The 27,067-nt window shown below is 35.1% G+C and overlaps 2 protein-coding genes across 4 annotated transcripts; one reads left to right on the forward strand and one right to left on the reverse strand.

Moving 5' to 3' along the window:
* The first annotated feature begins 5,202 nt into the window (after positions 1–5,202).
* Positions 5,203–16,444, forward strand: LOC149238496 (potassium transporter 26-like). 3 transcript variants are annotated; one of them, XM_089373048.1, is made up of 6 exons: positions 5,203–5,914; positions 6,156–6,250; positions 8,813–9,090; positions 11,881–11,975; positions 15,969–16,021; positions 16,128–16,444. In XM_089373048.1, the coding sequence occupies exons 3-6, from the start codon at positions 8,990–8,992 to the stop codon at positions 16,386–16,388; spliced, it is 510 nt and encodes a 169-aa protein (XP_089229174.1). In that variant the 5' UTR covers positions 5,203–5,914; positions 6,156–6,250; positions 8,813–8,989; the 3' UTR covers positions 16,389–16,444. The 3 variants fall into 3 exon arrangements, with proteins under 3 accessions (XP_089229174.1, XP_089229176.1, XP_089229175.1); XM_089373050.1 differs by having other exon boundaries at positions 8,996–9,090; XM_089373049.1 differs by lacking the exons at positions 5,203–5,914; positions 6,156–6,250 and having other exon boundaries at positions 6,261–9,090.
* Positions 6,355–8,897, reverse strand: LOC149238497 (serine carboxypeptidase 1-like). Its single transcript, XM_089369579.1, has 6 exons — positions 8,746–8,897; positions 8,046–8,191; positions 7,454–7,563; positions 7,080–7,202; positions 6,908–6,991; positions 6,355–6,474 (listed from the first exon to the last, which is right to left on the reverse strand). Exons 1-6 carry the CDS (start codon positions 8,895–8,897, stop codon positions 6,355–6,357), a joined length of 735 nt encoding a protein of 244 aa, XP_089225705.1.
* Positions 16,445–27,067: the final 10,623 nt, after the last annotated feature.

A 27,067-nucleotide genomic window follows, 5' to 3' on the forward strand; every position in this document is an offset into this window, starting at 1 on the left:
GCATCAACAATAATAGCAAGGAGGTTCAAAAAAGTTTTGGATGATTTTTTGCAGGTTTCAGGTGGGCTATTAAACAATAAAAAATGCAGGATATATGGATGGAATACCCCTCCCAGAACTGTACAAATGATATCACAAATCTTAGACATCCCTGTACAGGAAAAATGGACACACTTCTTTTATCTGGGACTTCCAATCTCAAAAGAGAACATGAAGACAGAAATATGGACTAAACAAATTGAAAAAATGAAAAACAAAATACAAAGCTAGGGTATGATGTGACTAAATATGGCTGGAAGGATAATACTAATCAAATCACTCCTTGCAGCACTACCTATCTACCAATATGATATAATCATGGCCCCAGCAAGTGCCCAAACAAATGGATCTAATCTTAAGAAGCTTTTTGTGGCAGGGGGGGAAGCAAGAAAACAAAAAATTTAGCCTGGTCAGGTGGGAGCAAGTAGTACTACCTTATGAACAAGGAGGCCTATCAATATGGATACCTAGGCTTATGAATGTAGCACTAGGAATGAAAATAGTATGGAGACTAATTACAAGAAAAGAGAGCTGGTGGAAAAAGACTCTTATATCAAAATATATGAATGGCACCAAGAAAAGACTGCTTAATAGAAATATCCCAAAAAGACAATGTACCCAAGTATGGAAGCTAGTTAAAAAAAACAATTCTGTTAATGAATAGATATATTTCTAAAATACCAGGCAATGGAAAAACAATTTCAATTTGGGAGGACAGAATCATGGGAAAAGAATCACTGTAGACTCATCCAGAAATTGAAGACATAGAAGAGTGGATGAAAGGTAAAGGTTTCGATACTTTACACTCTATCTCTCTAAAGGAGTGGCAAGATTTGAAAACCTTAGCAATTCCGACAAATCTGGAAGGGCAATGGAGCAAAATCAGGCAACTCCTAAAAGGGGCAGCGCCAATCCACTTTGATGAGGAAGATGCTTATATCTGGGACCCAAGCAGTGGACATTACACAGTTAGGACTGGATATAGACTCCTTCAGGAACAACCAAATCAACAAGACTAGCATTCTTGGAAAATAGCATGGAAATCAGAAAGTCTGCCTAAGATCAAAATTTTCATCTGGACTCTTTTAAAAGGGAGAATATTGATCAGTGATAACTTTAAAAAAGGCTTTTAAGGTCCAACTCGATGCCCATTATGCATGCAGGCTTAAGAAAATATTCAGCACTTATTCCAAGAATGCACCTTTTCCAAATAATGTTGGTAGCAGCTGATAAGTCCATTGGAAATAAGAATAAATTTTGAAAAGCCCTTGTGGATTTTCTTCAGACCCTTGAGAAAGCCTATCCATATACAACAAAGAAGAAAGTCAAAATTCAGAGAATATGGAAGTGCATTCCAGTAGTTCTATGTTGTCAAATTTGGTTGACATGAAATAAGTGCATTTTCAAAAATCAAATTCCAAGGATAGGGAATACCCTCTCAAAAACGTGGGGATTAACTTCTAAAATCCTCAATGTCAAAGGAACAGCACCAATAGATTATAACACTCTTCAACATGATGAGCGAGATTGGCTCAGCAAAGCCATAATAAATAATAATGGACAAAAAGGACATACGAAGATAAACTCAAGAAATATATGGAAAATAAGAATGAGTGAAGAGGAACTGACAAACTGGAGGAAAAATCATAATAGATATTGTCTATACTTTGATGGGGCCTCAAAGCATAACCCAGGAAAGGCAGGGGCAGGGGTAATAATCCTAGATCCTGATGGGAAAGAAAATGTCACATATGAATGGGGAATGGGACAAATCTCAAATAATAAGGCAGAAGCATACAGCTTGCTGATGGGAACAAGAATAATAATAAAAAAGGAGAAATTAAAAATCCTATCATAATAGGAGACTCAGCCATAATAATAGAGGCAATGGCAAGAAACAAAAATCCAAGCAATGAGTTCATGAACAGAATTCTTAGAAGAATCAGGAAGAACTTGGAAGGCTCTGGCAATGTAATCTTCAGACATGTCTTGAGAATTCACAATCAATAGGTGGATTATTTTGCAAACCAAGTAGTGGAAAAAAATGAAGGGTGTGTTCGTGAAAACCAGGAAGAATATCACAACTCTGTTCCTTAATGAGCAGCAAAAATCACAAGTATAAAGCTCACCAACATCAAGGAAAAATCACAAGGATAAAAGCAATAAATCAAAAAACAATAGTCAAAAAGCAACAAAGGACACATCATTGCAGTAATAGCCAGGAAATCATGGGAATGTGAAGGAAAATCCATGAAACTTCAGACTCTAGTATCAGTAACAGCAGCAAGGAATATTGCAATCATGGTCACAAGAACCACGTTGCAACTATTTCATCGAAGGCAGGTTTCGGGCTGCATTGAAGCACTATAAGAACAGAGGGTGCATTCACAAAAATCACAGAAGCAACCTCAGTGAAGAAATATTCACCTTCCATGTTAGTATAATGCTACTTTAGTCTCAAAGCCCCTTCATGCCTTCTATAATAGCCCACAGTGTTCCCTCTATTCAGCGTGCAGACTTCATTTTAAGCCCTCTCTCCTCTTCTTGCCTAGCTCGCTCACCCCGTATCCCTTCATTCCCTTCACCCCCTCCACTCAGTGACCCATTGCAGCATAAAGCCCCTCTGAGCATCCATGCCTCCCATCTACCCCTCCCTTTACCTCAACCCTCCTCCTTGACTATTATGTCCAGATTTCGGTCCTCCTTCAATTCTGTCGTTCTCTGGGACCTCATTTCTATCGAAATACAAAGGAAAAACATGACCGAGTGCTTAAACCGGACTTCAAAAAAACATTCATTCGCATCTATAACTATTGTCGAGTCCACTCTCCCAAGCCATTTCCACAGCGGTATTCTCTCCTCTCTCTGATCTCTAATCAAATCTGGATCGTTGATCTGGCGCTCGATCCAACGGTTGTCGATCAGCCTGACCATCCAAACTTGTGCGACTCTCCTCCATCGTCGATCTGTCCTCAATGGATCTAACAGTTCACATTGATATCGGGACGACATCAAGCCCGGAGATTACCTGCTCGAAAAGCGGTTTTCTCTCTCTCCTCCGCTGCTACGTGTCGCCCGGTCAATGGAATCGGGCGACCCCCCCTTTTTACCACTCACGGTTTTTACCCCACCCGAAATACCATCTCTGTTTATAAACCTGCCTCTCTCCTTGGTTATCGTTCGGACTTGTTCACGCCTGATGACCGTAGATTTCAACCATCAACAGCTGCGACGATTCCTCCAGACTCCTCTTCCACCAACGCCTTTGCTTAATCTCCACCATCCATCCCATGATTCCGAACTATGCGACTTAATCTTGGTTGCTAGTAATCTGATAACCTCGTTCGTTGATCTCCTATATCCAATGGTTCCCGTGTACGACAAAAGGAAAGCAGTCAACATCAGCAGAAGAAGAAGTACCTCAGACAATACAAATTCAAGGAAGCACAGCAAAACAAGGAGCAATACGCAAAGCCAAAGGAAGAACAAGAAAACAAACCAAATGGAATCACAATGGCATATTACAAAAACAACAACACAAGCAATGAAGGAGAGAACTCGGTCAATTATGAAAAGAAGAACCAGCGAACTCAGGAGCAAACAGTCTACAAGCCATGAAAAACTGTCAGATAATCCATGACATGTAAATTTCTCTTTCTAGTAGGTCAGTTTGTTAGGCAGTACACTAGAATACTCATAAAAATACATGAAGTCTTGAACACTAGCCTAGGAGAAGAGACTATGTTCCTATCTCATGGCTTAGATGTTTATCATTTTACAGTCGTTTGTAATAGGAGCTTGCTCCAACAAAGCTTTTGGTAATATATCAACTACCCGACCTTGTTAGAAAAAAAAAAAACAATGTCAACTTCATATCAAACGGGAAACAAAATCCCTAATAACTAGTCTCCATAGTTTCAATAAAACCTTATTCCAAATGAAAGTCATTCTTATGAATCTTTATTAGTAATATGATTTATGCAATTTATTGATCATTAATTGTAAGCATGTATGACTTGTATATTGTGTCAAATGTTCTTATGAAGAATGAGACATGTACTAATTTACGATCAATGTGCCCTAATAATTATCACATTTACCTCAATACACTAAATATACAAACCAATGTCTTATATATGTGAATAATCCTTGAACTCGTTAATCCTTATGTACTAGGGCCTCATGTGAGTTATCTTGGTTTCATTTTTGTTATTGGTCAACTGAGACTTTAAGATGTAAATAAATTTTCCTTCTATTGCATTAGGTTTTTGAGTTTCATCTTCCTCATGAGACGACTTCATGCCTAATACGAAGGCATGTAGTCTACAGTTCTTGATGCCTCGCAGGGAAGCATCATCCCAATCGGAGTCGGATGTTAATGCTTGATTTGTTCCCAATTAGAACTTGGCTTTTTTTTGTTGATTTTGCCTTGCACCTCCATCATCATATGACTTCCTATCATGATTTTTATGGCCAAAAATCACTCGCTCACTCAAATCTTCATCTTTACCTTGCATAAAGTTTGTAATCATTGTAACTTGTAAAAAATTATTATTATATTAAATAAAAAATTAAAATCCTAATTTTAAATTAATAATTACAATAATAAGTTATAATTATTAGTTTAATAATTTAAAAATTAAAAATCAAAATTCAAATAATTAAAATATAAAATTCAAATTATCAAAATAATTCTAACAATAAATAAATATAAATATAAATCAAATATAATAAATTAAATACAAAAATATATACGAATTAACATAATATAAATAAAACAAATACTAAATAATAAAATAAATAAAATAAAATAAAATATTAAGCTAATCAATACTTACCCCGCCCCTCTTTAGAGTGTCCTCCCTTGACACTATCATAATAAGTCCCTTTCGTATGAAGAAAACATAGGTGGTTCTGTACGGTCCTTTTTTTTTAAATCGACTTTAAAAACCCTATGGATCGGGTCTCTCGAAATAACTAAATCACCAATTGTTTCCCACTCGGTGACCGTCAGATCATACTCATCAACGACTAGGATCGTATCGAGCTTAACATGCTTACCATTCTCTCTCCTCTCGCAAGTCATGAAAATATATATATATTATTATTATTTAGTTTTAATATAATGTATATATATTATTATTAAAATTTATATATTTACGCCGTAAGGCGTTCCCCTCTGAAACCAACTCTCCTTTGAGGTTACGTGTCCATTTGTGAGCGCTTGATTTAGTTGTTAGACGATTAAAATTGTTTCAGCCATCGGATTGATTCCACCGAAACGTTATAAGAATCGCAACTGGCAGATCTCCATTGTTGAGTTGAGAGTTTGGTAACAATTTATAGAAGACGGTTCAACTATCGGGACTCTGTAATGTCGATCAAAGCGGCGGCTTCGCCACAACATCAACTGCTTCCTTCCCCGAGCACTTGCTCGAATGTATCGGTCCCAATCTTCCTCAAGTCCTCGTCTGTGTTTCACGGCAAACGCAGAGGTTTCAGGTTCAATTCTCTGCGATGTCAATCCTTGCAATCCACGGCTGTTTCGAAGGACCTCTCGACGCAGGCGGGGAACGGATTCCTAGAGCCGAATGCTGTTGAGCGCAATGTGGTTCGTCTGGGGTTGCCGAGCAAGGGTCGAATGGCACCATGCAGGCGGGCAATGGGTATTGTGGGTCTCCTCTATGGCATTTGGGTTTCTGAGATTAACAGTCCATACTTGAGGTGGGGTGTGAAAATCCCATAACTTCAAGTCATAGAGCTATTGGCTCTGAGCACCATGGATCCCTTAATTATGAAAAGTATGGAGGCAAAGTTAGACAAACTACCCAGCAAAGAAAATTTTCAGGCTTCTGATCTGTGCAAAGCATTCCAAGTAAGTATGCTTTTCTACCCTTGGTACAGACTCCAGAGTAGAACATTGGAGATCCTCAATTTCAAATTTCAATCCCAATGATTTAAGTATTATTTACTGAACCGAGTAGAGAGAATTTCATACTAAACCCACCGCAGTAAATTTTACTTGAAGAAAATGTTGACCCTCCGACTGCTCTGTCTCTTTATATTGATATGGGAATCCCAATTTCTCTCACCTATTAATCTTGATATGCATGTAGACTTTATTCAAAGGCAGATCATTTAGAGAGTTCACCAGTGGAGCTTTGTCCGGGGCCATGGCTAAAACTGCAGTGGGTCCTTTGGAAACTATCCGGTAACTTTTCTTCATTCATTCTTCGTTTTTAATCTTTTTATTGGAAATTTCAAATTGCATTATGCAGACAGCATGGTGTGCCTATGATTTCATGGTCTCTTATTTTAACGTTGCAGGGTACACACCTGGTATAATTCGTCAGAAATAAGTCCCTTTCCATCTGCAAAAGGCACCTCTGAGTTGTCAAGTACTTCATCTGCCATCCCATTTCCAACCAGATAACCCTGAAAAACTAGCCATGCAAGAAGTCAGACCATGAGACCATCTAGTAAAATTCCTAATGAACATAACGCTATTCATAGTCACCAACATATTTTGGAGAGGCCTGAATGAAGAAAGCTATGAATTTCAATTATTAGCAAAGAGTTTTGACCTTAATATTCAAGGTTGGTTTAATACCTGCTTCATTTCTTGTCATAGCCAAGAAAGAGAGGTTCCAATGGTCAAGCATCAAAGTATCAATCATAAAATAAATTGTATTAAGAAAAATACAATGTCTAGAACATATGTTTTCCTGAAATGCAACCTCAAATCAACTTATAGGACTCCTGCTGCCACAAAGAAATTCCAGCCTATTCCAAAAACAGAGAATCCAAGAAGTCAACTGAATAACAAAACATGGGTCGTGTGTGCTTTACCATTTACTATTTCTTGTACCACCATTGGAATATTAATACCACAATAAGATTCCCCTCCGACATAAAATGGATTAGATAGAAACTCAGGGAATGCTTCAAACCACTACATCCAAGATTATAAATTGTACTGAGATTCACAAAAATCTATACACTTGTAAACTAATTTTTTGTAGCGTGATAGAACTAAAAACCTTTATGAGGAAAGTATGTATATCTGAAGCATCCTTAAAATCTCCAGTCTTGTAATCTGTAGCTGTATTGGAGTAAGAAAAACCAGTCCCAACTGGAGAATCAACAAAAAGAATGTTGGAGACCTACATGTGCAAAAACATTCAAGGTTAATCCATTACAACAAAAATTTATACATTCAGTGGCATCCAAGTTAAGTCCAAGTTGGATGAGAAACAATTTAATAATGGCAAATTCCAAAGTGATGAAAGCAACAGAACATAAAAGTTGATAACAGAGATGCTTTATCAGTGACATAATCTAGTATGCTCACTTGACGAATGTTTGAAAGAGGGAAAAAGAATTGGTGCCCTAACTGAAAACATTTCATTATAACCATAGTGGCAGAGGCAGGAGCCTTGAACGCCAACCTAGTCCAAGAGTGTGGATTGGGGATGAGCGTGGGCAAATTCCCAGAATTGTTACTGAGATCAAAACTCATTGGACCTGCAATAGGAGAAAAACTTTGGGATAAATATTAGAAGATCTCTATCATTTTATTTTACAAATTTCTAAAAATCACTATTATGTTCTGTTTTTCTCTACACAAGGATTCCATCAAAATAGCCTCCCACCCTGCCTAGCCTTGCAAGTCTGGCAAGTGCATTAGCTTTTCAAGATCAATGCTGAACAATGAATAGGTAATGTTTCAAGAGTATGAAATCCATAATTTATCGATTTCCGTTATTCTTTGGTTTACAATGTTAGTATTGCATAAGCCTAATTATAACAGCAGTTGACTCAGTTTTGGGTGCCAATTCCAACAACATGGGTAAAAGTGAGCTTACAGTTAGCCATTTGAACAAGCCGTTCCCATGGCTAGATTACACAATTTGAAAACTTAATATGTACAAGATCAAAATTCATTCAGTAAATAGCAACTTTGAGCATTGAAACAGATAATAAGAGCAAGAATTCCCATAGCTGACCAATCTCATAGACAAATCCAGTGAAACCGGTGCAACCAGGACCTCCCTCAAGACAAAGAAGAAGTGGATCATTTGCTGGATTACTTTCTGACTTCACAAAATAGTAGAAAAGTTCTCTTCTATTGGCCTCACTAACTGTCACATACCTGCATGAATATGAAGAAAACACAAAGACTCTCATGCAGTTAATTGGTCATCCAATAGAATATAAGAGTGGTAGAATCACATCTTTAAGCACTCCATATAACAATTTTCGCTCCTAGTCTTTTACATATTTTGAACCCTCCATGCAACAATTTTGACTTTAATATTTTTTAGCTTCAATTGTCACCAAATTTATTAAGTATCCATAGAAATTAAACTCTGTTCAAACATATTCACAGTCTGTGCATAACGATTAGATATCTGTATATCTTTTATGTTTTTCTGTCTTTCTTTGTCATATAAGCATGCATTCTACAAGCTATGAACTCTTTGGTTATGTTCTTAATCTTTGCATAAATACACAGCTAATTGTTTATTTACAAACAGGAGCAAATTCATGCATGTTATTTTTGAACATGACTGTGTTAATGAATAAATATTTTTTCCAGTGAAAAATCTGGCACTTTGAATTTGTTACTTTCAATTATTGTTACATTTGAACATGGACTTTATTCATGAATAAATATACTTTACCTTGGATAGATATGGCACTTGCCCAGCATATATCTCATAACTAATATTGCCATGATATCCTGGAAAGGACTCCACTCTGGCATTTGCAGGTGCTGCCTTGCAATTCAGCTGAAGTGAGGTGATAATCAGAGATATAATTACATGGGTAGTGAATAAATTAACCACAAATTGCATGGACTTGAAGAAAATGCTGACCCTCCGACTGCTCTGTCTCTTTATATTGATATGGGAATCCCAATTTCTCTCACCTATTAATCTTGATATGCATGCAGACTTTATTCAAAGGCAGATCATTTAGAGAGTTTACCAGTGGAGCTTTGTCTGGGGCCATGGCTAAAACTGCAGTGGGTCCTTTGGAAACTATCCGGTAACTTTTCTTCATTCATTCTTCGTTTTATTCAGAGACAAGATGAAATGTTTTTAATCTTTTTATTGGAAATTTCAAGTTGCATTATGCAGACAGCATGGTGTGCCTATGATTTCATGGTCTCTTATTTTAACGTTGCAGGGTACACACCTGGTATAATTCGTCAGAAATAAGTCCCTTTCCATCTGCAAAAGGCACCTCTGAGTTGTCAAATACTTCATCTGCCATCCCATTTCCAACCAGATAACCCTGAAAAACTAGCCATGCAAGAAGTCAGACCATGAGACCATCTAGTAAAATTCCTAACGAACATAACGTTGTTCATAGTCACCAACATATTTTGGAGAGGCCTGAATGAAGAAAGCTATGAATTTCAATTATTAGCAAAGAGTTTTGACCTTAATGTTCAAGGTTGGTTTAATACCTGCTTCATTTCCTGTCATAGCCAAGAAAGAGAGGTTGCAACGGTCAAGCATCAAAGTATCAATCATAAAACAAATTGTATTAAGAAAAATACAATGTCTAGAACATATGTTTTCCTGAAATGCAACCTCAAATCAACTTATAGGACTCCTGCTGCCACAAAGAAATTCCAGCCTATTCCAAAAACAGAGAATCCAAGAAGTCAACTGAATAACAAAACATGGGTCGTGTGTTGCTTTACCATTTACTGTTTCCTGTACCACCATTGGAATATTAATACCACAATAAGATTCCCCTCCGACATAAAATGGATTAGATAGAAACTCAGGGAATGCTTCAAACCACTACATCCAAGATTATAAATTGTACTGAGATTCACAAAAATCTATACACTTGTAAACTAATTTTTTGTAGCGTGATAGAACTGAAAACATTTATGAGGAAAGTATGTATATCTGAAGCAGCCTTAAAATCTCCAGTCTTGTAATCTGTAGCTGTATTGGAGTAAGAAAAACCAGTCCCAACTGGAGAATCAACAAAAAGAATGTTGGAGACCTACATGTGCAAAACCATTCAAGGTTAATCCATTACAACAAAAATTTATACATTCAGTGGCATCCAAGTTAAGTCCAAGTTGGATGAGAAACAATTTAATAATGGCAAATTCCAAAGTGATGAAAGCAACGGAACATAAAAGTTGATAACAGAGATGCTTTATCAGTGACATAATCTAGTATGCTCACTTGACGAATGTTTGAAAGAGGGAAAAAAAATTGGTGCCCTAATTGAAAACATTCATTATAACCATAGTGGCAGAGGCAGGAGCCTTGAACGCCAACCTTAGTCCAAGAGTGTGGATTGGGGATGAGCATGGGCAAACTCCCAGAATTGTTACTGAGATCAAAACTCATTGGACCTATAATAGGAGAAAAACTTTGGGATAAATATTAGAAGATCTCTATCATTTTATTTTAAAAATTTCTAAAACTCACTATTATGTTCTGTTTTTCTCTACACAAGGATTCCATCAAAATAGCCTCCTACCCTGCCTAGCCTTGCAAGTATGGCAAGTGCATTATCTTTTCACGATCAATGCTGAACAATGAATAGGTAATGTTTCAAGAGTATGAAATCCATAATTTATCGATTTCTGTTATTCTTTGGTTTACAATGATATCTTAGTATTGCATAAGCCTAATTATAACAGCAGTTGACTCGGTTTTGGGTGCCAATTCCAACAACATGGGTAAAAGTGAGCTTACAGTTAGCCATTTGAACAAGCCGTTCCCATGGCCAGATTACACAATTTGAAAACTTAATATGTACAAGATCAAAATTCATTCAGTAAATAGCAACTTTGAGCATTGAAACAGACAATAAGAGCAAGAATTCCCATAGCTAAACAATCTCATAGACAAATCCAGTGAAACCGGTGCAACCAGGACCTCCCTCAAGCCAAAGAAGAAGTGGATCATTTGCTGGATTACTTTCTGACTTCACAAAATAGTAGAAAAGTTCTCTTCCATTGGCGTCACTAACTGTCACATACCTGCATGAATATGAAGAAAACACAGACTTTCATGCAGTTAATTGGTCATCCAATAGAATATAAGAGTGGTAGAATCACATCTTTAAGCACTCCATATAACAATTTTCGCCCCTAGTCTTTTACATATTTTGAACTCTCCATGCAACAATTTTGACTTTAATACTTTTTAGCTTCAATTGTCACCAAATTTATTAAGTATCCATAAATTAAACTCTGTTCAAACATATTCACAGTCTATGCATAACAATTAGATATCTGTATATCTTTTATGTTTTTCTGTCTTTCTTTGTCATATAAGCATGCATTCTACAAGCTATGAACATTCTACAAGCTATGAACTCTTTGGTTATGTTCTTAATATTTGCATAAATACACAGCTATTTGTTTATTTACAAACAGGAGCAAATTCATGCATGCTATTTTTGAACATGACTGTGTTAATGAATAAATATTCTTTCCAGTGAAAAATCTGGCACTTTGAATTTGTTACTTTCAATTATTGTTACATTTGAACATGGACTTTATTCATGAATAAATATACTTTACCTTGGATAGATATGGCACTTACCCAGCATATATCTCATAACTAATATTGCCATGATATCCTAGAAAGGACTCCACTCTGGCATTTGCAGGTGCTGCCTTGCAATTCAGCTGAAGTGAGGTGATAATTAGAGATATAATTACATGGTTAGTGAATAAATTAACCACAAATTGCATGGACTTGAAGAAAATGTTGACCCTCCGACTGCTCTGTCTCTTTATATTGATATGGGAATCCCAATTTCTCTCACCTATTAATCTTGATATGCATGTAGACTTTATTCAAAGGCAGATCATTTAGAGAGTTTACCAGTGGAGCTTTGTCCGTGGCCATGGCTAAAACTGAAGTGGGTCCTTTGGAAACTATCCGGTAACTTTTCTTCATTCATTCTTCGTTTTATTCAGAGACAAGATGAAATGTTTTTAATCTTTTTATTGGAAATTTCAAGTTGCATTATGCATACAGCATGGTGTGCCTATGATTTCATGGTCTCTTATTTTAACGTTGCAGGTTACACACCTGGTATAATTCATCAGAAATAAGTCCCTTTCCATCTGCAAAAGGCACCTCTGAGTTGTCAAATACTTCATCTGCCATCCCATTTCCAACCAGATAACCTTGAAAAACTAGCCATGCAAGAAGTCAGACCATGAGACCATCTAGTAAAATTCCTAACGAACATAACGCTGTTCATAGTCACCAACATATTTTGGAGAGGCCTGAATGAAGAAAGCTATGAATTTCAATTATTATCAAATATTTTTGACCTTAATGTTCAAGGTTGGTTTAATACCTGCTTCATTTCCTGTCATAGCCAAGAAAGAGAGGCTGCAACGGTCAAGCATCAAAGTATCAATCATAAAACAAATTGTATTAAGAAAAATACAATGTCTAGAGCATATGTTTTCCTGAAATGCAACCTCAAATCAACTTATAGGACTCCTGCTGCCACAAAGAAATTCCAGCCTATTCCAAAAACAGAGAATCCAAGAAGTCAACTGAATAACAAAACATGGGTCGTGTGTGCTTTACCATTTACTATTTCCTGTACCACCATTGGAATATTAATACCACAATAAGATTCCCCTCCGACATAAAATGGATTAGATAGAAACTCAGGGAATGCTTCAAACCACTACATCCAAGATTATAAACTGTACTGAGATTCACAAAAATCTATACACTTGTAAACTAATTTTTTGTAGCGTGATAGAACTGAAAACCTTTATGAGGAAAGTATGTATATCTGAAGCAGCCTTAAAATCTCCAGTCTTGTAATCTGTAGCTGTATTGGAGTAAGAAAAACCAGTCCCAACTGGAGAATCAACAAAAAGAATGTTGGAGACCTACATGTGCAAAACCATTCAAGGTTAATCCATTACAACAAAAATTTATACATTCAGTGGCATCCAAGTTAAGTCCAAGTTGGATGAGAAACAATTTAATAATGGCAAATTCCAAAGTGATGAAAGCAACAGAACATAAAATTTGATAACAGAGATGCTTTATCAGTGACATAATCTAGTATGCTCACTTGACGAATGTTTGAAAGAGGGAAAAAGAATTGGTGCCCTAATTGAAAACATTCATTATAACCATAGTGGCAAAGGCAGGAGCCTTGAACGCCAACCTTAGTCCAAGAGTGTGGATTGGGGATGAGCATGGGCAAACTCCCAGAATTGTTACTGAGATCAAAACTCATTGGACCTGCAATAGGAGAAAAACTTTGGGATAAATATTAGAAGATCTCTATCATTTTATTTTACAAATTTCTAAAAATCACTATTATGTTCTGTTTTTCTCTACACAAGGATTCCATCAAAATAGCCTCCCACCCTGCCTAGCCTTGCAAGTCTGGCAAGTGCATTATCTTTTCAAGATCAATGCTGAACAATGAATAGGTAATGTTTCAAGAGTATGAAATCCATAATTTATCGATTTCCGTTATTCTTTGGTTTACAATGATATCTTAGAATTGCATAAGCCTAATTATAACAGCAGTTGACTCGGTTTTGGGTGCCAATTCCAACAACATGGGTAAAAGTGAGCTTACAGTTAGCCATTTGAACAAGCCATTCCCATGGCCAGATTACACAATTTGAAAACTTAATATGTACAAGATCAAAATTCATTCAGTAAATAGCAACTTTGAGCATTGAAACAGACAATAAGAACAAGAATTCCCATAGATGACCAATCTCATAGACAAATCCAGTGAAACCGGTGCAACCAGGACCTCCCTCAAGCCAAAGAAGAAGTGGATCATTTGCTGGATTACTTTCTGACTTCACAAAATAGTAGAAAAGTTCTCTTCCATTGGCCTCACTAACTGTCACATACCTGCATGAATATGAAGAAAACACAAAGATTTTCATGCAGTTAATTGGTCATCCAATAGAATATAAGAGTGGTAGAATCACATCTTTAAGCACTCCATATAACAATTTTCGCTCCTAGTCTTTTACATATTTTGAACTCTCCATGCAACAATTTTGACTTTAATATTTTTAGCTTCAATTGTCACCAAATTTAAAAAGTATCCATAGAAATTAAACTCTGTTCAAACATATTCACAGTCTGTGCATAACAATTAGATAGTTGTATATCTTTTATGTTTTTCTATCTTTCTTTGTCATATAAGCATGCATTCTACAGGCTATGAACATTCTACAAGCTATGAACTCTTTGGTTATGTTCTTAATCTTTGCATAAATACACAGCTAATTGTTTATTTACAAACAGGAGCAAATTCATGCATGCTATTTTTGAACATGTTTGTGTTAATGAATAGATATTCTTTCCAGTGAAAAATCTGGCACTTTGAATTTGTTACTTTCAATTATTGTTACATTTGAACATGGAATTTATTCATGAATAAATATACTTTACCTTGGATAGATATGGCACTTACCCAGCATATATCTCATAACTAATATTTCCATGATATCCTAGAAAGGACTCCACTCTGGCATTTGCAAGTGCTGCCTTGCAATTCAGCTGAAGTGAGGTGATAATTAGAGATATAATTACATGGGTAGTGAATAAATTGACCACAAATTGCATGGACTTCGTCAGGGAAGACATTGTTATGGAAATACACCCAACCTCACTTCAATTAAAAAGAAAACAGTGTTTCTATACATATATATTTCTCGAGTGCACTTCTAGTAGGCCTCGAAATGCTTTGATATATATGGACAGTTCATTAAAGACAGCGATAATTCTTATTCAAAATGATTCAGTTATTTTCATGACTCATTTGAACATTTAAAGATTATGTCAAATTGTACGTATCTCTATCAGTGTGAATATCCTCAGGCTAAGTCAACAGAATATTTTCTGCATTGCCCCTTCAAGATGATCAAACGTTATCTTCTCTATCTGCCATTCATTTCATCCCGCCAGCCGGTGTAAAGACTTCTTGTTGTATCCATGTAATGCCTGGAAAATAGCATCCACGACCATATCCTGGAGCTTATCTTATTGCCAATTTTCTAAATATTTGGCAATTGGATGGACAAGGATATGGGCACGGTTAAAAATTTCACGGTTTTTATGTCTGCCAGATTATTAAATATTTGGGGAATCTGCAATCCAGATAAAACACTTAGTCAAAAATTTAACTGCGCCTCCAAATATTTGGGGAATCTGCAATCGATATAAAAAATAATGTCAAATATTTCACTGCTCCCCTAAATATTCGGGGAATCTGCAATCAAGATACCACCATACAAGGGTGTACCCAAATCCAAAAGTGAGAAGACTAATTAAGTTGTTGGAAAGAGGATCCACAGTTGGATATTTATGCCATGGGATGTTAGGAAAGCTACATAATTTCTGATAACCAGTTCCTCATTATTCAGATTTTCATAGTTGGAAATCATGTTTTGTCTTTATATCGAAATGAATGGCACTGAGTGCTATGAATTTCACCTAGAGTACTCAGAAGCATTTTGAATACATTGGTGTTTCATCTAGAGTGTAAGTACTCGGTACAAGTAAAGTTAGCTTCATGTTCTCACCCATAATGATTGCCTGGTTCGTGACCAACATCATGATAGGACAGTATAATATTGTGAAATATTATCCTAGAGCATTCAAGGCATTCAACCCATATTATATATACTATTACTTTCATGAATATCACTAATAAGGATGGGTGATGCTTGCAGGTGTAGTCTTATGTATAACAGGTATTGATTATTCGCATGATGATATGTGTCTCATTTTATCATATAGTATACTTGGAACTGTTTACCAATGATTTTCTCAAACAAAATTCATAACTTCATCCCAATTATTTATGTTAAAGCTATACAAATAGAAACACTAACATCAGTGCTTTGTTCTGACTGGATCCAGGTGCCGAGGCCATGTTTGCAGACTTGGGCCATTTCAACAGGAAATCAATCCAGGTCCAAGCTATATGTCAAGGACATAATTATTAGTATTTCATCATACCTGCGTGCTTCATCCTCAAGTTTTAGTACCATAATGAGAAATTTGGGTTTTTCGTTGCAGCTTGCTTTCTGTGTGTTGGTTTACCAATCTCTGCTTATCACATATACGAGACAAGTGACTTATTTGATAGAAAACCCAAGGGACATAGGCTCTACATTTTACAAAGCAATACTACAGCCTGTGTATTGGTTAATGTTCATTGTTGCCACTTTAGCAGCCATTGTAGCCAGTCAAGCATTGATTACAGCAACATTCTCAATCATAAAACAGTCCATGGCTCTTAGCTGCTTCCCTCAATCTTATTTTCCACCACAGGGATGAAAAATGTTGCCTTATTTCATATCATAATGTACTGATATTCAGTATATAATGAAAATTCTAAGCATTTACCATGTTTTAAATATGCATTCATTTTTAAATTTATGGAATTTATGGTAGATTATCTACGTATGAATCATGATTTGAAATCTTGGCATTGTAGAAGAAGAATACCAAAGTTTTGTGATTTTTAGGTTGTCATTAGATAGGTAAAAGATGGACAAGATATCACAATGTGTTTTTAAATTATGTTTTGGAAGAGATAAAAGTTTTGATAGCGTTTTCAATTTACTTCAGTTTTGATAGTGGATATGTGAGTTGGGCTATATGGAGATAATTAGAGCTATTTAATAGTACTCATTGTTTGGTGAATTTGAGATTCAAAGTTTGTCTACCAAATGTTTTACAGCAAATTGACAACATTGGCTAGCTCGCTGCTTGAATTTGCATCAGCTCTTGAAACGTCACCACTTATGGATTACCAGCGGAGAATAATAGCATATATATGGTTAGATATTTTATTTTTCTTACTTATATTGTTACTGGTCTTGATGGTGTTGTTTTGGTTGTGGCGAATTTTAAGAAGAATTGATCATGCTCCTTTGGAAGTGCCAACCCTTGATGCTCAGTTGTGATGTAAAATACAGGAAGATAGAAACCTTTGGATTGTTGTATTGATAATATGTTGTTTTTATTGACTTTTGGGGCATGGAAAAACTTGTTTCCTTCACTGGTGAGAATATTAGAAGGATAATCTATGACAAATAGTGCACGGGACATCGTTTACACAAAATATTTTGCTTATACTACCCTTCACTCTGTTTTTTGCTATCTCTGAAGGCGTTTATCTATCATCTGTATTGAATAAGGTACCACAAGGAGGTTGGTGTCCCTTCCTAATTGCAGCAATTTTTCTGACCATAATGTTCTCTTGGAACTATGGAAGGCAGAAAAGTATAAATATTTAGCACGGAGAAAACTCAGCATAGAAGGTTTGAATGGATTGCTTGCCAGGGTGAATTCACGTGTACCAGGAATTTGTTTCTTCTGCAGTGACCTTATTTTCGGCATGTTGCTATTCTTCCACACACTACTATTACTTATCCATATTCAAAACACACATCACTAATAGTTTCAAGTGTAACTCAATATCATCCACCCTTGCATTCAACAATGTCCATTCATATGTCACTATTCTTCTACACACTATTATTTATAAAATATATATATTCAACATACACATAATTAACAATTTCAATTGCAACTCTTTATCATCCACCCTTGCTTTCAACAATGCCCATTCACATGTCCCTATTCTTCCACACTCTATGCCTTACGGCGTTTCCTTTGCAACATCAGGTGCAAATGCTAGTAAAACATATATTAAGGTTATATAATATATATGTTATTATTTGAAACTGAAATTATATATATATATATATATATATATATGCAGTTGTCTATAATGCGACTTTTTGGAAGCCTTTCTGGTGGGTTTTTCCGGTCAAAATCCGGCAGTAATTTATTGGAATCGCAAGTTTGATAGCTAGTTTCTGCACAATCAAAGCATCCTAGGGGTTTTTCAGGGTGTTGAATCCAAATATGTAGTTAAAAAACCATTTTAACTGCAACAAATCAAGATTTAACCTCAATTTCTTCCGCCGGATTCCGTCACCGGAATCTCCAAAAAGTCGCATTATAGACAATTCCTATATATATATATATATATATATATATATATATATATATATATATATATATATATATATATATCATTTTAATTATGTATTTTAATTAAATTCTAAGTTTATATTAGAATATAATGAACAATTAAATTTAAAGTTATATCTTTCAAGTTTTATTTTAAATTAAAATGAAACTAGTGGTTGAATGGAGATTGTGAAAATGTAATTCATTCGCAGCAAGGGAGGAGCGTTGAGGTTTAATAGAGAGACAAAGGTAAGAATTCAATGTTTCGAAAGGGAAAACAAAATTAAATTTAAGATGCATAATAATTTGGATTTTATCTTGCGTTGAACATACGGGAAAAGGCGTTCACATTAAATGCATATTTTATAACTTAATGTTTTATATAGTGGGAAATTTTTTACTAGGTCTCACCTAAGGTAACATATAAATTTCATTAATAAAGGTACATGAGACACATTATAAAGAGGAAATTATTGAACGCAGGTTTATAGTTTAATTTCATTATCTTAATGTTTTATAGAACTAATTCACGTCTTTTCTTTTATTTGCGAAAAATAAATAAAGACATTTTTAACGTGAATGATTTGAGCAAATCAATCAAATTAAAGGATATGAAGAGAGTTAAAAAGGAAGGAGTTACAAAGTTGATTCAAAAATTATTTTTCTTTTTCTTTTAATTATACAAGCAGTTGTGTTTCTGTTATCAAACATTTATGTATTAAAAAACCCTCGTTATTCATTTGAAGGGGGTTTCTTGGATTCAATAATTTATGAGAGGGGCTTTGGGAGATACGACTCGTGCTTGGGAAAATAGGTCAACACCTTATGTATAGGTTGGATCCATGAGGAGCTTGTGATGTAAAGTGATACAATTTTTAATAAATAATTCATTTTCATTTTATTTATTTACATGCACCTTCTTGTTTATGTATTTTATTTTATTAAAATTTTGAATACTTTGATCTAAATGGTGTTTTATGAATATTACTTTGATCAATTTATAATTCACTTCGTATTTACTTGATTTGTTTGCTCTACTTGATATACATACTATCTGGAGTAATCAAATTGAGAAATTTATTTATTATATTGTAGATTCAATATTATAATGTGTGACATTAAATATTTACTAGCAATATTTCATAAAGAAATTACATTAAACAAAATATTCATTTTATTTATTTTTACGTGTTCTTTTTACCTAGGGTTACTCATTAAATGCATAAGAGCTCTGATCTAACTTGATTAGACAAAGAATCTTGTGCGCATAAATTAACCTTAATCTTTTTAGATAAATTTTATTTAAAAATATTTTAAATCATATTTAAATTAAATGTTGCACGTTGAGGGCATGACTATATATGTTATCCATTCTTCATTCAGACATTTAACTTAACTATTTATCAAACCAGGTTCCCTTTATTTTATTTTTCTTTGGTTTATTTTATTTTCTTTAAATAGTTTTCTGTTATTTATCGCTATACTTTGATTATTATTAACAAATTAATAATAGGCCTGAACTTTATTACTTTGTTATAAATTTTATGGAACAATTTATTTACCATGTACTATTGGCCAAATAAATGTGTTAGCTATTTATTTTATGTATTATTTATAAAGTAATATGCCAATAAATGTGTTAGCTATTTATTTTATGTATTATTTATAAAGTAATATAATACATGATATTAGTTACTTTATGTTTGCTTTTAAATAAATAGTATTATAATCAAGATATAGAGATATTTTATTTTATTTTATTTTTCTCATATGTGTCTTTTCTTTAGTTTAGTTTTGAGTTATTTATGTTAATTGCACATTTTAATTATTTATTTTAACCATGGGTCCTATATTTGCAGTTATGTTCATTTCCCCAATTCCAAACTATCAAACCTTATTTTATTTATAATACACTCATTATTATTAATTTGACCTAATCATTTTACTTTTAAAGAACATTTAGTTAATGAACATCATTACCAAGGAATACCCCCTATGGTGAAATGGAGGTTACCTCTTGTCACCTAAAGCAAGAGGATTCTTGGAATCCTTAGTGAATGTCTTCTCGAGTTATTGTCAGTTACCAGGACAATCTGAGAAACAATAGAAACACCTCATAATTGTTGAGGATTTTGATGATGCAGATCAGTTAGTTTATCTTAGAGACTCTCATCATCAGATTCTCCTTGTCATGATGATTTTGGTGGTATGTGGAATGTCCCATGGGCCTTCACGGTTTGTGATAAATGCTCAATCAAAGTTGAAGAGCCAAGCAATTGGTCCAAATACTCGTAAGGGGTGACGATGTGGCAACAATGAGTGACAATGTGGCACAGAAGGATTGAAGGACTCAATAAGTTCATGATGTGGCAATTTTTATGATTAATGTAGAAACCTCTTCCTAGCTAGAAGCCAAAGCATAAAGACACTCATTGAAAACCTTAATTCGAATAGGGTTTTGGGCCAAAATTCTAAGACAATAATTTAAATTGTTTCCCTCCAAAATCTTGGCTCCAAAGGAAATGAAATTTAATTTTTAATTTAAATATTCTCCCTCCAAAACATTGAATTCGACTTCTCTAAAAAGTGAGCCTTGTAAATATATATAAACAGGATATTGTGATCCTAAAGAGATATCGAATGAATGGGTTTTCTATGAAATATATCGTTCCTTGTGATTTTGTCTGTGGATGTGATTATCTCTATGGTCTAGGGCATCCAAATAGGATGAAGTTGTAGAAGGTCGTGGTTTTGTTTTTGTGAAATGATTGAAATTCGTTGGGTTATTCGTTGTATAATAGAAGAACATCAAGTAAATTAGGATCATGCCTTGAAGTTTCCTGCAACTAGGAATAAGGGTTTTATTTTGGATAGGGTTTATGGATTTGTTTTGGTTTTGTCATAAATTGATTAGCTCATGATTCCTAGACTCATTGAAGAGCTTTGAAGGAGAAATGAAAGATAGACCTGAATCTATCATGTTCTCTTCTATACTACATATCTCAGACTGGTTTAGGGCATCAAGTTATGTGCATAAGGCTATTTATGTGGTTTCTTGTTTTAACAAACAAAAAGGCTTGATACATATCTACAACAATGTTTATGGGCCATTCTATCTTTCCCTTGAAGAGGATTGATGGATTCTTGTCCGAATTTCAGAACAAAATAATCTCTATGGGATTCTTTGGGAAATCTTTGAGGTTCAGAAAGCATTACAGCCTATAAAGTGTCTGCGGCCTTGGGCTATTTTGAAAAATTAAGTCTTGGACTTTATACCATTGTCTCAAGGATTTAAACCAGCATACAATTGCAGCAGCTCTTTTCTTGCTAATCAATTTTCTTATATGCAGATATCACTTGAATATATTCATTAGGCGTTATAGAATCTAAGGTCTATCACAACCCTGTATAAGAATTTGTAGGGTTCTCTTGTAGCCTAACGAATTATGTTGGATACCTAAATAGTATGGACATGCCTCGAGACTTCAAAGTACTTGTGGCCTTGAAGAATGGAATCAAAGATTTGACCGAGCATGTTTGAAGCAAGAATTTGAATAATGACACTTTGTGTAACTTTTGTCCTTGCGACCCATTGAATGATTAATCTAAGATCAACTAAGTTAGAATTCAACTTGCAAAGGTATTATAATGGCTTTACCTTCAAAACAATGATTGAACACTTGTGGTGTGATAAGGGTTTTCAGTAATAAGTAAATTTGGTACTCTTGGCCATCATGCTTTTGTCACATTCCATGCAGCCTTTGAATGATTTGCGACATGTGTTAGATTTTGGCTTAGAGGTAAAAATATATATGTGCTTCCATCCCTATTAAAATAATTAATCAAACCTTATTAGAAGATTGTTCCAAATAGTTGGATTGTATCCTTGAAGTGGACAAGTTTAATACAAGCATCCTGACTTAATGCAGTGTATCTGACGTGAAGTCAGCTTAACAATGCAAAGCTAATTCTGAATAAATATTCAACCATGTGGACATTTGTAATCGATATCTATAAATGGGATAAACAAGAACACATGATTAGGTGATATTGAGGGATTATATGTTTGATTATTGACCAAACTATATTAAAGTAACTCCACAAGATGCCACATTGAACATGTCGGACTGTATTTCTCTTTGGGTCCCACATTGAACATGTCACATTGTATTTGTCTTATGAATTTGGGTCCCATGTTAAACATGATCGGAATGTATTTTTCATATGAATTTGGGTCCCACATTGAACATATTGAAATATCATATTCTACTCATTATGTTATGTTAACGTGAGCATGTTTGAATATTATTCAAATCATAGTTTTTGGTCCCACACCTTTTTGAAGATGAAATATTGATAATTAATCTAAGTTGGGACAACGTAATGAGATGAGCCTTTTTAGTATTCGTTATGTCGCTTCCTGAAAGGACAAAGATCTGAAATTGTATTATGATTTAAACTTCTAAGGAACACAAATTTGTAGAATCAACGTGTTTGAGCTAAAGTAGAACTTCCAAGGATTTGATACAATATGATGATGAAAGTTGCCATTGAAAATGCTTATAAATTAAAGGGCTTGATGTTTTGAGCAGAGGCGGGGTTATTTATGACAATAAATTATGGATATCAGTGGCCCAATGAATTAGTGACCTTAATAGTTGCAATGACTAAGTATAATAGTGACCTTGTTGGATGACAGTCTTAGTGACTCAATGACCTTGTTGGATATCATTGGCAGTTACTCAGTGACCTTATGGATGTTAGTGGAAGTGACTCACTATAACAGTGGCCTTGTTGGATGATAGTAGCAGTGACTCAGTGACCTAGTTGGATAAAAGTGACAATGACTTAGTTACCTTGTTGGATAATAGTGACATTGTTGGATGACAGTGGTAGTGACTTCATATGTAAGTAGGCAGTTTGAGTTGTGGAAGCAGAAGTGTAGTAGCAGTAGTGGTAGTTACAACAGTGTTAGTGAAAAATTAGCGCAGTAGTAATTGAATTTGGCAGTGGTAGTAGCAAGTGTAGCAGCAACGACAGTAATGATTGGGTGATTTGTTGATTATATGGGAGGCCGAAGAGTCTTGCAGACCTAGTCTGCAAACATCTTCAAACTTGGGGAGCGTTTCACTTCCTTCCAGCTAAGATGATAAATGTGTATGTAACCATACATAATAAAAATCTTGTTTGGACAACATATTCTGTGTAGTATTGTTGATGTCATGTTGTTTTATTCTTTGAATGTTTAATTAAACAATCTAACCAATTGTAAAAATCAGGTAAATACTGATTCACCCCCCTCTCAGTATTTCCAACAACTGGTATCAAAGTATGTCCTTCGTTGAAAGCTTAATTGCTTGAAGGCAAATCCATAGCGTTCAGATTTGATTGGTGAAGCCTGCAGTTGAAGATAAGATGGTTTTCAACCTTGAAGAAGATGTTAATTCCCTCAAAGACAAGCTTCGAGTAGTGATAATGGAGAGGGATAGAACCACAAGAATGTTTAATAGTATTTACAGAGAACATAAAGGCCAGAAGGTTGAGAAGACAAAGTATTACAATAGTTGGATATGTTAGTGAGTCCTCAGGCTGCAAGAATGAGGATGTCAAAGAAGAAGAATTGTCACATGATGAAGATTAAAGGAAACCTCATGAAGAGAAGCCTCAATCCAATGATGAAGAACAACCACATGCCAAAGAAGAAGAGAAACCTCAAGATGAAGAGAAGACTCATGAAATAAATCCTCATACCAAAAATGGAGAAAAGTCCAAAGTCAAAGTCCTACACAAATCAACCAACACTGAAAGTTGGAAGACCAATACCTCATGAAATCAAGAAGATGCATTCAAGACATCAACTCATAATAATGGGCAGTAGCAAAGCCTATGATACTCTCACAGGCAAGACACCTTTGGAAAATCATCACCCTATACACCTAGGTATGCAAGCGCATTTCATGGTTATTGTTACACTTGTTATAACTATGGACATAGAGCTCAATATTGCGTGGGATATAGCAGGATTATTGATATAGGGTTTTATCAAATCCCTAGAAGTAGATTTTCTGGAAGACAAGATAGAGTCCCATATGCATATGACAGAAGAATTTACAACAACTTTGCTCCATTATTGAGACTAGATGTAGTGTTATTTATGCCATAATTTTGGCCATTTTGCACGAGATTATAGAAGTGGCTTGACATGGACTTCATGGAACTGGGAAGGAAGGTAATTAACAAAGAAAGAAGACAAGACCACAAAGGTCTGGCAGAGAAAAAAGGTCTCATGATGAATCATTGCAAAATTGGAAGATCAGAAAAATGGAGACAGGGGGAGCCCATGTATTGGAAGAGATGATGCAATAAGGAAGTTAATTGTCAGGGGGAGCCTAGAACATATGATGCTATAGGTAAGCATATTGTCAAGGGGAGTTATCATCAAAGACCTGTCAGCCACCCTTTTCCATTGATGTAAAAGGGGGAGAGAATCTTGGAGGAATCAAGGGAGAGAGAGATGTAGGATATAACATGCCTTGTCTTGCTAGGTGTGTTGACATCAATGAAAAAGGGGGAGATTGTTGAGTATGTTGTCATTGATATAAAATCAAGAGCAGGTGCATGATGTCGAGCAAGTGCTAGATGTCAAAGAGGGAGCAGGTGTAGGATGTAGAGTGAATGCAGATATCTTCATTGATGTCAAGGTTTGGAGGCTATTGATGTGATAATGTCCAGCTTGAGAATGCAGTGATGAAACCATAGCTAACCTTAGAATTAGGGTTCAGCTTCCTAAATGATGGACACGCCTTGTAATTTTGAGGATTTTAATCACACAAATTAATTAGTTTTCCTTAGAGAATATCGTCATCAAATTCTTCTTGTCATGATGATTCTGGTGGTATGTGGAGTGTCCCCTGAGCCTTCACAGTTTGTGAGAAATGCTCAGTCAAATTTGAAGGCCCAAGCTAGTGGTCCAAAACCCCCCAAGGGGTGATGACGTGGCAACAATGAGTGATGATGTCCCATAGAAGGATTGAAGGACTCAATAAGTTTATGATGTGGTAGATTTTATGGGTAATGTGGAAACCTCTTCCTAGATGATAGCTAGAGCATAAAGACATTCATTGAAAACCCTAATTCAGCTAAGGTTTTGGGCCAAAATTCTAAGACAAGAATTTAAATTGTTTCCCTCCAAAATCTTGGATCCAAAGGAAATATAATTTAATTTTTAATTTAAATATTCTCTCTCCAAAAATTTGAAGTCAACTTCTCTAAAACATGAGCCTTGTAAATCTATATAAATAAGATATTATGATCCTAGAGAGATATCGAAAGAATAGAGCTTCTATGAAATATTTTGCTCGTTGTGGTTTTTTCTATGGATTTGATTATCTTTGTGGTATAGGGCATCCAAATAGGACAAAGTTGTATAAGGTTGGGTTATGTTTTTGTGAAATGATTAGGAGCTGTTGGGTTATTCATTGGATCCTAGAAGAAGATCAAGTAAATTAGGATCCCGGCCCGAAGTTGGCTACGACCAAGAAGAAGGGTTTTATGTTAGACAGGGTTCGGACATTCGTTTTGGTTTTGTCATAGGTTGATTGGCTCATGATTCTTGGACTTGTTGAAGAGCTCTGAAGGAGAAATGAAAGACAGACCTAAAGCAGTCTTGTTCTCTTCTCTACAACAACTCTTAGCATAGTTTAGGGCATCAAATTTTGTGCATAGGGTTATCTTTGTGGTTTCTTGATTTAACCAACAAAAATTCTTGATACAAATCTACAACAAGATTTTTGGGCCATTTCGCCTTTCCCGTGAAGAGGACCGAGGGATCCTTGTCTGACTTTCTGAACAAAATCATCTCTGCATGATTCGTTCGGAAATCTCTGAGGTTCAGATAGCATTGCAGCCTCTAAAGTGCCTACAGCCTTGGGATATTTTGAAAAAGGAATTTTTTCCTTTATACCATTGTCTCAAGGATTTAAACTATCATGCAATTACTATAATTATGTACTTGCTAATCATTTTTCTTATACACTGACATTACTTGAAGACATTCATTAGGAATCACAGAATCCAAGGTCCACCACAACCCTACATAAGAATTCCTATAGTTCTCTTGTAGCCTAACAAAGTATGTTAGATATCTAAACAATATTGACATTCCTGGAGACTTCAAAGTACTTGTGGCCTTGAAGAATGGCATCAAAGATTTGACTGAGCATGTTTGAAGCAAGAATTTGAATAATGACACTTTGTGTAACTTCTATTGCTACGGCCCACTGAATGATCAATCTAAGATCAACTAAGTTATAATTCAACTTGCATAGGTATTATAGTGGCTTTCCCTTCAAAACAATGATTAAACACTTGTGGTGTTATAAGGGTTTTGAGCACTAAATATATTTTATACTCTTATCCATCATGCTTCTATCACATTCCAAGCAGTCTTTGAAGGATTTGCAACCTATGTTTGTTTTCATCTTAGAGGTAAAAATATAGATGTGCCTACATCCCTATTAAAACAATTAAGCAAACCTTATTAGAAACATGTTCCAAACAGTTGGAGTGTATTCTTGAAGTGGACAAGTTTGATACAAGCATCATGTCTTGAAGCAGTATATCCAACGTGAAGTGATCCTAACAATGCAAAGCTAATTTAGAAGAAATATTGAACCATTTGGACATTTTTAATCTATATTTATACATGGGCTAAACACAAACATATACTTTGGTGATATTGAGGGATTATGTGTTTGATTATTGACCAAAATATATTAAGGCAGCTCCACACGATGCCACGTTGAACATTTCGAATTATATTTGCCTTTGTGTCCCACATTGAGCATGTCACACTCTATTTGTCATATGACTTTGGGTCCCACATTGAACATGACCAGACTATATTTTTTATATGAATTGGGGTCCCATGTAGAACATATTGAATTATCATATGCTACTCAATATGTTATGTT

This window comes from Pinus tabuliformis, chromosome 8, assembly GCF_031772625.1.
Source record: "Pinus tabuliformis cultivar Carrire ecotype Pingquan chromosome 8, CPIR1, whole genome shotgun sequence".
Lineage (NCBI taxonomy): Eukaryota > Viridiplantae > Streptophyta > Pinopsida > Pinales > Pinaceae > Pinus > Pinus tabuliformis.

What these genes read in the sequence shown, in the direction of transcription:
- LOC149238496 (XM_089373048.1), top strand. Translation starts at nt 8,990, where the DNA reads ATGCAGACTTTATTCAAAGGCAGATCATTTAGAGAGTTTACCAGTGGA. An exon ending in GGTCCTTTGGAAACTATCCG is followed by an intron (nt 9,091 to 11,880) that starts GTAACTTTTCTT and finishes ATATGCATGTAG; the next exon opens with ACTTTATTCAAAGGCAGATC. An exon ending in TCAACAGGAAATCAATCCAG is followed by an intron (nt 16,022 to 16,127) that starts GTCCAAGCTATA and finishes TTTTCGTTGCAG; the next exon opens with CTTGCTTTCTGTGTGTTGGT.
- LOC149238497 (XM_089369579.1), bottom strand. Translation starts at nt 8,897, where the DNA reads ATGCAATTTGTGGTTAATTTATTCACTACCCATGTAATTATATCTCTG. An exon ending in TGGATTTGTCTATGAGATTG is followed by an intron (nt 7,564 to 8,045) that starts GTCAGCTATGGG and finishes CTCCTATTGCAG; the next exon opens with GTCCAATGAGTTTTGATCTC. An exon ending in TACATACTTTCCTCATAAAG is followed by an intron (nt 6,992 to 7,079) that starts GTTTTTAGTTCT and finishes TCTTGGATGTAG; the next exon opens with TGGTTTGAAGCATTCCCTGA.